Genomic DNA, 12765 nt, shown 5'->3' on the forward strand with positions numbered 1-12765 from the left:
CTGAAATCTGCATTCAGAAGCTAAAAGCCTGACCTATTCCCTGTTTCTTTCAGTGAATATACTACTGCACTGACTTCAGTTCATGTCTGTCATATATCTATTTTATTATATTGTTAGCTTTTAGTTTGTCTTATCTTCTTTTTAAATGGATGGTAGCTTTTAGGTTATCAGAGACATAAGTAATTTGGACTGAGACACAAAACAAAGGTCTTCTATGTGGAATACTTTTTAAGAGGTGACATAAAACAAAGGTGAGGACAATTAACAAGCTAATTGTAGATTACTTTGATATCTTCAACCTATTTGGTGTAATATATATGATATACTAAAGAGTCATATATTTACAATCTATTTTCCCCTATTTCACCCACACACTGGGGCCAGTTTCATAAGAAGTCAATAAAGCTATCAGTATATGCGGTAAGAATCCCATGAAAACACTGGAAGACCATGCAAACTTTATGCAGATGTTGTCCTTGGTTAAATCAAAAAAAAACTGTGCAAACCATAGAGCCTTAATGCTGCCATAGACAAAACAGCATGTAATAAAAAACAGAAATAGTCATTCCAAGTCTCAGAATAATTGAAAAGCCTGGGAGATTAGGTCTACATATAACAATTCTTGAGTAAAGGAAAAGCATCATTCGCTATTTTATTTTTTTACTAACAGCTTCACTAAAACCAATAAAATGGGCAAAATAAATTTTCAGCAATTGAGGGCGATAGTAGGTACCTTGGAGACTCTCTTTACTGTGTATTATCACCACTGTTCAAAAATGTTCATTAGATACTTGAAACTCTTTTTTGTTGTTCAATGGAAAACTGAAACATGCAAAGACACGAGAAGGATGAGATTAAAGGGGTTCTTCACTTTTGCTACATTGATGACATATCCTCAGAATAGGTCCCTGCCAATCAACTGTATGAAGAGAATGCAGCTCTCGTACAAGCGTTGTGGTCTCTTCACTATTTACCTGTTTTCTGTCAACATGCAGGTGTAATTGCAGATCTTCTATACCATTCACTTCAATAGGAATGGCTCTGAGTGCTGAGTTCTCTTCCCACAGCTGATGCCTGTCTGCTGGCAACCCACCAATCTAATATTTATCTTAAGGATAGGGCATCAATATAGGAAAAGAAGGGAACACCTTTAAGCATTTTGACACTACCCATATTTATTGTTCTTTTATAAGATACTACACTACAAATCTGCAAGTTGTGCCCTTCTGCAGCGGTACAGAGTGTACCTTCCGTAGTCTACCGCACTGTAATCAACAATTGTATTGGAAGGGAGCAGTAGTGACTACTAAAACTTAACTTTTAATAAATAAATGGTAAAAACCATAAGGGAATGACTTTAAAAGTCCCTAAAACATCATGCCCCAAAAGAAAAACAAACAATGAGTTCTAGTGGACCAAAAAAGCACCACATACAAATGCTTGACCCTTAGTAGGGTGTATAGGGTGGACAGGTAAATCAGTAGGTAGTTCTTACCCGTCCGGAGGTTCAGTAGCGTATGGACAAGGCTTTGAATCGAAATAGGTGTATAGTGACTTTGTCTTGTTGAGGTTGTGCCTCTGTCAGCTATCAGTCCATATGGATGCGGCCTAGGGACCACGTGCATATGTTGTCATTCAATCATCTTACTAATGTAGATGTTGTGTTCACTCTTGACTCCACACCTGGCGGATAAAGACAGAGGGCCAGGTACTATACTGACCCTAGTATACCCTACTTCGGCTAATGGACCCTAATGACCTCCTAATACGGAGTCATCACCCTGAAAAGAGCGTCCCGTTCTGGAACCTTACCCTATTACAGGACTCTAGACAACCCTATCACTTATAAAAAATATGTAAGGCTAAAAGGGAACGAGAACGGTGCTAAATACACTAAAAAACGTGCCACCAAAAAACCAAAGAAAAGGACTCTTTGGTTTTCTTTTGGGGCTTGATGTTTTAGTGACTTTTGATGTTATTCCCTTACCATTTATTTATTAAAAGTTACGTTTTTTTAGTCACTACTGCTCCATTCCAATACAACAAAGGATACTACATTACCCCTTCATCAAAATGTGATGAAGAGACCCGAAAACTAGCAAATTTGGTATTTGTAGGCATTGTTGTCTTCTTTTAAGTAGCCATTAAACTATATCACATCTAAAGGATTATTGTATTTCTTATTCCAAACAATGTATTTCTGTCTACTGCCTCTCATTGAATGGTCTTTTCATTAGAGATCAACATCTAGTAACATGCTAGACCTTTTGTCTTCATAACTGCAGAAAATCATTGTGACATAGATTCCACTAGGGGTTGGAAACGTTCTGCAGGAATATTGACCCTTGTGGACTGGTTAGCTTCTCACAGTTGCCACAAGTTAGATGGACATGCTCTAAACAGCCTGTTCTAACTTGTCCCAGAGATAAAGGATTGAGAGTTGGTGACTGTGAAGGTCAGGGACGCAATGAAAGCTGAATGTCATATTCCTGGTACCTATTGATGAATATATGACTCTTGTGCCATGGGGCATTGTCCTGCCGAAAGAACATAGGGCAAACAGCTACCATGAAGGGGGGAACTTGGCTGGCCACAATTCATAGATAACACCTACTGTGGACAAGTCTACCCGCAAGACCCAAGATATAAGATGAAAGCGTTCCCTGCACCATTACGCCACCTCTACTAGCCCAAACTATTGGCACCTGACAGGAAGTATTCATTTATGGTGTAGCAGAAATCTCGATTAATCTGACCAGGCAATATTTTGACACTGCTCAGGAATTCAGTCTTTGTACTCTTTAACCCACTGAAATTTTTCCTTTCAACTTATGTTAGACAGCAGTGGCACTCGACGTGTTTGTCTGCAGTTCTAGCCCATTCATGCTAACAACAAGTGCATTCAAACATGTTGATTGTAACACCAGCACTGTATCTGACTTCAGTTTGCTTGACTGCACACTGCCCGTTTATTAGAACGATTCTTGACATCAACTATATCTGACCCCTTTTGTCAACGAGCTGTTTATATTCCCTTTCGCTGGAAGGTTTTCCTTGATCACACCATTCTCAGAATGCTCTCGGTTTGCAGTTTTTGAAATAATGGGCCATCTAGCACAGATGACCATGCCTCATTCAAAGTAACTCAGATTGTTCAATTTTACCGTTCTAATGTTGACTCACATTGAAATTGATTAACTCTTTCATAACCAAGGGTCATTGATACCCCCGTGACCACGCCTAATTTTGCAAATCTGACATGTGTCATTTTATCCGGTTAATAACTTTGGAACGCCTTTACTTATCCAAACCATTCTGGGATTTTTTTCTCGTGACACATTGTACTTCATGTATGTCATAAATTTGATTCAATATATTTCACCTTTATTTATGGAAACATCCCAAATTTACCCAAAATGTTGAAAAATTAGCAATTTTCAAAATTTAAATTTCTCTGCTTTTAAAACAGAACATGATACCTCATAAAATATTTATTACTTAACATTCCCCATATGTCTACTTTATGTTGGCATCATTTTGTAAATGCCATTTTATTTTTTTAGGATGTTAGAAGGCTTAAAAGTTTAGAAGCAATTCTTAACATTTTTAAGAAAATTTCCAAAACCCACTTTTTAAGGACCAGTTCAGTTATGAAGTCACTTTGTGAGGCTTACACAGTAGAAACTCCCCACAAATGACCCAATTTCATAAACTACACCCCTCAAGTTACTCAAAACTGATTTTACAAACTTTGTTAACCCTTTAGATGTTCCACAAGAATTAAAGGAAAATCGAGATGAAATTTCTAAATTTCACTTTTTTGGCAGATTTTCCATTTTAATGTTTTTTTTCTTTTACATATCGAAGGGTTAACAGCCAAACAAAACTCTATATTTATTACCCTGATTCTGCGGTTTACAGAAACACCCCACATGTGGTCGTAAACTGATGTAAGGGCACAGAAGAAACGGCATGCAATATGGTTTTTGGAAGTCAGATTTTGCAGAACGCCATGTCCCATTTGAAGCCCCCCTGATGCACCCTTACAGTAGGAAGTCCCCAAAAGTGACCCCATTTTGGAAATGCTCTATATTAGGTTTTTTTGTGAGGCAAGGTAACCAAAAAATTGCTGTTTTGGCTGTTTTTGCAAGATTCATCTGACAGGGTAGATCATGTGCTATTATTATAGAGCAGGTTGTTACGAACACAGTGATATCAAATATGTCTACTTTCTTTGTTTCAGTTTTATATAATAAAGCATTTTTTGTATATTTTTTGTATATTTCTGCCAATCGTCTTGTGCAGGGGCTTGTTTTTTGCAGAAAGAGTTGATGTTTTTATTGGTACCATTTTTGGGTACATATAAATTTTTGATCATTCATTATTACACTTTATGGGGCAAGGTGACCAAAAAATTGGTTGTTTTGGAACGTTCACCTGAGGGGTTAGGTCATGTGACATTTTTATAGAGCAGAATAGGGTTTAGAGTGCAGACTCAGTGCATCCTTATGTTATTCATAAAGGGCAGACAGCCGTCCATTAGGTCAGTCTAGACTATTGACTGCTTGAATGCAAGGGGTATATAGGGACTAGCAATGTGTCAGTGGGGGAGTCAGTGAGGATTACCCACATAGTGCTGTCAAGTCCCCTCCCCTTAGCTCAGCATAGTCTAGCTGCACATTGATATGGTACATCTACATTTTTAATAGAGTGATATTAACCTGTGAATATACTGCGCTACAGCATTTTCCACAGGAATTATATCAGCTTTAGGGTACCAAAATTTAAACAGCGTTTTAAATGTACATGTTGTTGGTCACTATCTAGTACAGCCACTGTGTTCCCACCAGACACGCAATGTCATAGATACTGGTGGCTTTTGGTTGCATTTTATGGTTGTTAAGTGACAAAACACATTTCTGTGTGTATGTGTTCATTTAGAGATTCACACTTCTTCCCTTATTTTTAGTGTATATCCAATAAAATACTGAAGTTTTACTTCACCCACAACATTTCTCTTAGCTATGACCATATTACAATAATGAAAAATAAACTTTCATCACCTAGCAGTGTTTTTCTGAGTATCTCCATAGTCTGAGAGCCATAGCTGTTTTATTTTTTCTAACCAATTGTCTTAGTTAGGGTCAAATTTTTTTGCGGGATGAGGTAACGGTTAGATTGGTACTATTTTAGGGGGCACACACCTTTTTGATCGCTTGGTATTGCAACTTTTGTAAAGTAAGGTGACAAAAAAAGGCTTTTTTGGCACTATTTTTTTATTTTATATTTTTACGGTGTTCAGATTAGGGGTTAGGTAATGTGAGCTTAGCTGGTTGGTTAGCTGGTTGTTACGGACACGGCAATACCTAATATGTATACTTTTTTAAATTTAATAATAGCATATTTGAAACAAAAAAAATATATATTTTAGTGTCTTTCTAAGCGCTATAGTTCTTTTTAACTTTTTAAGCGATTTTCTTATGTAGGGGCTCATTTTTTGCGTGGTGAGGTGACAGTTTTATTAGTACCATTTTGTGGTACATATGCATTTTTGATCGCTCAGTGTTGCACTTTTTGTGATGTAAGGTGACAAAAATGGCTTTTTTTTACATCGTTTTTATTTTATGGTGTTTATCGGACAGGGTGGATCATGTGATATATTTATAGAGCCGGTCATTGCGGACGCGGTGATACCTAATATGTGTAGTTTATTTATTTTTTTCAATTTTTTATCTCTTATAAATGAGCGGATATAGGAAAAGGCAATTTATTATATTTTTTATTTAAATTTGTATTTATTTATTTATTTTTCCTTTTTTTATTTTCACACTTTTATTTATCAAGTCCCACTTGGATCTTGAAGATCCAGTGGGGCTGATGGATGTACTATACTTTGTAATGCTCTTGCATTGCAAAGTATAATACTATCAGTTTTACACTGATAGATGGCAACACTGGACGCCTTTGTAAGGCATCCAGTTGCCATGGCAACCATCGGGCTGCTGCCATCGCAGCACAGCAGACTGATAGTTGAGAGGGAGCCCCCTCCCTCTGTTAACCCCTTGGATCGAAGGGGTTATAGCAGAGTGTCAACATACAGCTGACACTCGCTGCTGATGGTGGCGACTCAGGAACAGAGCTGCCGCCATCAGATACAGAAGGCGGACCACATAAGAGGGCCCATACGAAGGCTGGGGAGGGCACACATGGGCAGGGGACATGTATAGGGGCAGTCGCTGAGGCCATGGATGGGGGCAGGCCAGCCGGCACATAAACAGTGCACGGACAGCAAAGTTAGAGGCAGGGCGCACAGAACGGGGCACAGATCGGGTCAGGGGGCTCACATATTGGGGGCACAGATTGGGGTCACGGAGGATATGGTACCTGTTTTCAGGCTCTGATCAGAGAGATCAGAGTCTGAAACCGGCATTTTAACACAGCCGCGATTCGATTGTTTTTTCTGCACAGACTAACCAATCGCAGCAATCGTTGGCAAGGGACCATTCTGATTGGTCCCTTGCCGGCATTACTGGACTGTATGCTGTCCATGACAGCAGGAGTGCAGGGGCAGAAGCTTTATTTAAATGCTTTGCAGTGTTTGGATTTAAGAGGTGCCATAACGTTTATATACGCGCTATCTGCATGGGGCATGTGTAATTAGCACGTATATAGCCGTATGGCAGTCGTGAAAGGGGTTAAAGAAAGCTTGCTCACTTAATTTTATGCTGCTCTCCAGGATCATGTGTCAAATACAGGGCATCTCTAAATGTGAAGGGGCAGGTGTTGCTCATAAAGTGGCTTTTCAGTGTACATAGTACTATGTGGTTGCACTCGCCCGAAAGTGTATGTGTATTCTGTGAGAAGAGCAGAGAAAGCTGATGCCATACTCTACTGGTAGTGGGCCGTGGCCTGTCTCCCGGAAGAACAAAACAATGTTTAAAAAAAAAAAAGATTCTCCAGGATTGTTATTTCATGGGAATAGAAGTTCTTATTAAAACAGACATATCAGGAGAAGTGACATCATCTTTGCAATGATATATACTACTAATACAACAATTAAGAACAGTATTTAACATATACAGTTTTTGGTTTTATCATTTCTGCATATTTATTTTGATTGAATTGGATTTAAGTACTTCTACACTACATCATGTGCGTATGCTCATGTTACATATGAGATAGATAATGATACCTTCCACATTATAATAACCCAGTAGATTATGAAGTAATGAAACTATTAGCTGGTAAAATAAGTATTGTCTCAAATACTGTAGATAAGATCAATGTTATAGTAAAAATGCCTTGCTTTTATTAAAATCTAAGTACAGTCATTGTTATATATTTATTGTTAAAATGTAACACCTGATCTGTATTATATCCTATAATTTAATAAACTAGAATTATTTTGAAATCTTTGCTGTAGTATAAATAAAAAACTGGTGGAAATGGAATACAGAGTAAATATTGCTCACCTTCTTTTTTTTTTTTTTTTTTTTTTACAAATATTGGGCGCTGGAATGTAGGTAACATTATCACATAACAAAATCATCTCTAACTTTAATATCATTTGATTACAGATAATAATAATAATAATATAATAATAAAATAATTGTGTGTGTTATAGATTTTATTAGTCTACCCATTAAGAAAGGAGGCAGCTTTGGCTTTGAGGACACAGGGATTCTTTTTTAGGTTTGGTTAGTCTGCACTCCAGCAGCCGTAACATTTTTATTTTTTATTTTTTATATGCATGTACTGTATGAGAGCTTGTGTTTTACAGGACCAGGTGTATTATTTAACGGCAATATTTTGGGTTACATATATCTATAGTATTTAATTTTGCATTCAATTCTACCAATGATTTTTATTATATTTTTTTAAAATGCTACTTACTGTATGGTATAAAAGGTTTTCCGAGATTTAGATATTGATAACCTTTCCTCAGAACAGGTCATATATATGTGTGGGGTCTGACTCTTAGCACCCCAATCAGCTGTTTGAAAAGGCCATGGCCCTCCAAGTTAGTCTCTTTATAGGTCAGAGGTGTCATGTTCATTACTCATGTGGCATAGAAACAGCTCAGTCCCATTCAAATGAATGGGGCTGAGCTGCAATACCATGCATAGCCAATTTACATTGGATGGCACTGTACTTGGTAAGTTGCAAGGAGGCCGTGTTGCTCACTAGACTGCCACAGCCTCCTCAAAAAGCTGATCGGCGCGGGTGCTGGGACCCAGCCCCACCAATCTTGATGACCTATCCTGAGGATATGTAATCAATATGTAAATCTTGGAAAAACCCTTTAACTCTATTTTGGAAGAAATAATGTTTTCTGCATATGACAGCTATGGGGACTTTTTTATGACCCTGGCTGCCATATTTGACCTTAAGCTCTCATGACTGGAGTTGAAATTGGGACATAGAGACATAGGGCCAGATTTATCATTACAATTACATCTTATTCCACTTTTACATTTGTCCAAAGTCACTTTTGGCTAAGTCAGATTTATTAATGGTCCTTTAATACTGTGATAAATGTGGTTTGGCAGTAGCAGTTTATCCTTCAGTAAGCGGCTTTGCAAAAGTCACACATCTTTATAAAATAATCGCATGTTCTATTAAAAAGTCGTATAAGATAAGCATGGTCCTCACTGGAGTGAAATTGCACAACTTTTTAAATTGTCGCAATAGTAAATCTGTCGAGATACATTTACATAAGAAAACACCCCCACTTTCAGAAAACTGGCGAGCATAGTGCAAAGCCAATACAAGTCACACATTTCTGCGCAGTTTTAGCGATTGCGCAAACATTTGTGACTTTTTCACTCCATTATTTTTACTTGAGCTAATGATAAATCTGACCCATAAAGACTACAGGGACATTCAACATTTGGAAAAAAAATGGCATCTAAAGGGTTGGAGATCCAAGATTGCAGTTATCTCTGATTTGAGCGATTGCCATTAGAGGCCGGCTAGATCATCCTCTTGTGGGTCATGATATAAGTTTAACCATTGTGTCCACATCCTTACTGTGCTGCACATTTATGGCCCTGGCCTTTAACAGTAGACTTTCTGTGCTTTAAATGTATGATGTATGGTGCTAAGGGGCTAAATTCCTCACATTTAAACCTAAATGTGATGGCTGTATAAAACAAGTTACCCAAAACTGACCCCTGGGTTTTCTTTGGGGTCACTTCTGGCATCTAACATTTGACTTTCAGGTTAGGACTACATGGCGACATGTGTCGAACGACTTCTTGTCGCAAAATATCCATCCAATCCAAGTTAGATTTTTCTGCAACTGTTGCGTCACAGTCGCAGCATGTCGCATGGCAAAGTGCGACACCTTTAACTATCATTACAAAAAATGTCAAACAACACATGTCGCAGTGTAGTTGTACCCTGTTTGTTGCTCGACACTTGTCACCGTGTAGCCCTAGCCCTAATTCCAGATGTCTCCCTTTGCTGGTCAGAAAAATGTAAAAATATTCACTGGAGCGAGACAAACCATGCATAAGTGTTGTCAGTTGGGCCTGTTAAAGGGAATGTGTCACCATTTTTTTTTCTGTCAATTAAAACCAGATAGTAACACGTCTTTTCTAATTGTATATATATTTTTTTTATTTCCTGAACATGATTATGGGAGCTGCCATCTTAAGGCCACTAGCGTTTTCCCTTTCCGCTATTGAGATCCGTCATAGGATCTCAATAGCAGGGGAAAACGCTTCCGTTTTGTCCCCATTGATTTTAAACGGGGACACAACAGAACTGAACTAAACGGAATGCACCAAAATGCCTTCCGCTCGGTTGCGCTCCCATCGTGGACAGAATAACGCGGCAAGCTCCGTTTTTCTGTACGCTATGTGGTATGGAGCAAGATGGATCTGCCCTGGCACACAATGTAAGTCAATGGGGACGGATTTGTTTTCTCTGACACAATAGAAAAATGGATCCGTCCCCCCGTTGACTTTTAATGGCTCTAAACCATAATACAACTGGATCCATTCATGACGGATGCATGCGGTTGTGTTATTGTAACGGAAGCATTTTTGCAGATCCATGACGGATCCGCACCAAACGCGAGTGTGAAAGTAGCCTTACCTGAGCTGTTCTTAACAGCATTTAGAAAGTATTTAAAGAATTGCTTTACGGCAGCCTCATGGGTCATAGACACAATAGTCTGGAGGGGACCTTATTGACTTCTATGGGAGAATTTTCTAGGCATGCTCTGTGACCTGTACAGAGGTCATTGTACAAGGAATGAATAGATAAGCTGTGATATCACCTATTGTGAGTGGTGGATCCTGTCTTATCTATACACAGAGGTGATCTATGTCATTCTAGACCTGCCTATTTCATTGTTCCACTTTCTTATTTAAGGTTACTACTATGAAATCCCATCCATTGGAGCAATTCGTATTAACACACAGGTTAGTATATTACTTTTTTAAATTCTAATTATGCATGTATAAAAACACCAATTGCTTTGTATTCTGCATTGCTAGGGTACCACCCTATGGTGTTGGTGGCTGCCACTCTTACTTCAAAGTACTATAGTGTTTCTTGTGTAGAGTGTGGAGACTATCAGTAAGGCAAATTTCACACCAGCATACAGTAATACAGGCACATTGTCAATGAACCAACACTATTATAGGAATCTGTGATGCTATTAGTTAAGTTCATTAGACTCCAGCCAGAACATGTCGCCAAAATATGCAACCCTATTATGTTTGTGTTACAATTTTAAATGTCTCTTCTGAAGATTCTCAGAAATATAACATCACCAAGTGAACACTGCATGTGCATTAACTTAAATACTATCCTTATGTTAAATACAGAAAGTGTCCTTAAAGTACATTTTAGAATATACAAATGTTCGGACGTACAGTGAGTCGTTTTTTAGCGTTTCTTAATTGCATGATGAAGTTAGTGTTTGTAACACGCTTGTGATAGGTGCACATATGTGTCCAATATAATAGGGTATTAGAGAGTAAATAATGGTTTCAGAGATTTTAAACACAGCTGCCCCGCCTGACCTAACGTTCTGCTTGGCACATTAAGTGTGAGCAGCTGCAGTAACATAAACTCCTTGACACTAAGACAACTTCACAAATTTAGTCCATATTTTGATAGAACACTTACTGTTGCTTTGATAAATATGAATTAACTACTAATTGTCATGCATAGAGATGCTGCAACGAATGTGACCTACGGAAGCGCCCACCCTAGTACTCATCTTGTAGAAATCAGTAGTGTAGCAATGAGGGGTGTAGAAGTTTCAGTTGCCACTAGGCACCTATGTCTAAAGGTGGTCCCTCAAATAATGTAACTAGGTGGAATATAGAAACAATGAGCCATTTTGCTAATCTAATATTGCAATGTAATTATACTTTATAAACAAATACATGATATTATATATAGATCCTTACTTGTTCATGATGTCATTGTCGCATGATGCCATTGTTTCTTGGTAGAAAATCCAAATAAAGATTGACCCTAAGGCCGAATAGATTTTAAGTATTCATATACGTATGCATTACGTGTTGGAAATATCCAATGAGAAGATTGTCTAATTAAAACAAGAAATGTGCAATTTGCAGCAAAAAAAAGCAAAAAACTTTTTTGTAACACATTTAGTTTTTAGACACTTTTTCTTACTCATTTGCCTGTGATTTGGAAGAAAGGGGTTTCACAGGAAAGGTATATGACTTATAAGTGGCACATTAGTAAAAACTTCTAACAATTTTTTTTTAAATGAACTAAGCCAGCAAATAGGTGGTGTATCCTAGGCAGTAGAAAGATGTCCCATAATTATTATTTAGCATCAGACACTGTGATAAACCAGGTGTGCTGGAGGAGGGCTGCTGCGGTGAGCAAATTCCATATGTGGCGGGTGCCAGCAGGAAAAATACAACAGGCACCTGGCCACAATGGCCAGGATCGGTGATGATGCCGAAACCAGTCATTTAACCCCTCAAATGCTGTGTTCAACAGCGATCACAGCATCTGTGAGGTTAGACAGAACCCCCGCAGTGAAATTGCAGGGCTCCAATCGGTTACCAGGACAGCCTAATGCTGCTGAAGCTTTCCAGGCCTGCCATGGTAAGCTTCCTTCTAAGCTGATACAGTTGACCAAGGCTAGATGGTGGCATGTTATTTACAACGTATTTACGTTTGGTCTAGGACCACAAGTCAGAGCATTGTACAAGAACAGGTAGAGGATAAATCTTGTGTATCGTCAATTCACTGTACTGTATAGCTGGAACTTGTCCCACGCATATAACATAAGTATCCCAGCAGTCAAACTGCAGGCAGGGCATTAATTTTATTCCCTCACTCTGCAGTGCAGGGAAAGGGGAAAGGCAGTCTTAGTTGACACCCACAGAGGCTATTGTTACATGCCCCCACAGCTCTGCAACTGCATGTAAACAAAGGTGCTAGAACAGAACTAGGGAAATGAGAAAATATATTTGTTGCCTAAAACTTGCTTAGCTTATGTATATATTGATGAACCATAAGATTTGCAGTGCTTTATTTATGTACTTATTTATTTCATGCAAATTGGATAACCCTATTAACTCCCAAGTTGTCTCTTTTGGAATTTCACTGGTTGTCCTAGTTTTATCTTGTTCACAGGGTCTACAGAACTCCTGTACTTTTAACAAGGACAGATAACTGATAACAAAAAATGGCTGCAGTAATGCCCATGTGATACATATGATGTGGAAGTGTACTCAGTTGCAGGGATTCTGGAAGGAAGTCTTG

The 12765-nt window shown here is 38.3% G+C and overlaps 1 protein-coding gene across 11 annotated transcripts in view; it reads left to right on the forward strand.

Annotated features, from left to right (window-relative positions):
* CACNA2D1 (calcium voltage-gated channel auxiliary subunit alpha2delta 1) overlaps nucleotides 1-12765 on the forward strand; it is an 840216-nt gene that overhangs the window by 704790 nt on the left and 122661 nt on the right. For all 11 annotated transcript variants that reach the window (XM_044280115.1, XM_044280114.1, XM_044280117.1 and 8 more), the window contains exon 14: nucleotides 10381-10430. In XM_044280115.1, coding sequence (XP_044136050.1) covers nucleotides 10381-10430 — 50 coding nt within the window. The remainder of the gene's footprint in view (nucleotides 1-10380; nucleotides 10431-12765) is intronic.

This window comes from Bufo gargarizans, chromosome 2, assembly GCF_014858855.1.
Source record: "Bufo gargarizans isolate SCDJY-AF-19 chromosome 2, ASM1485885v1, whole genome shotgun sequence".
Taxonomy (NCBI): Eukaryota; Metazoa; Chordata; class Amphibia; order Anura; family Bufonidae; genus Bufo; species Bufo gargarizans.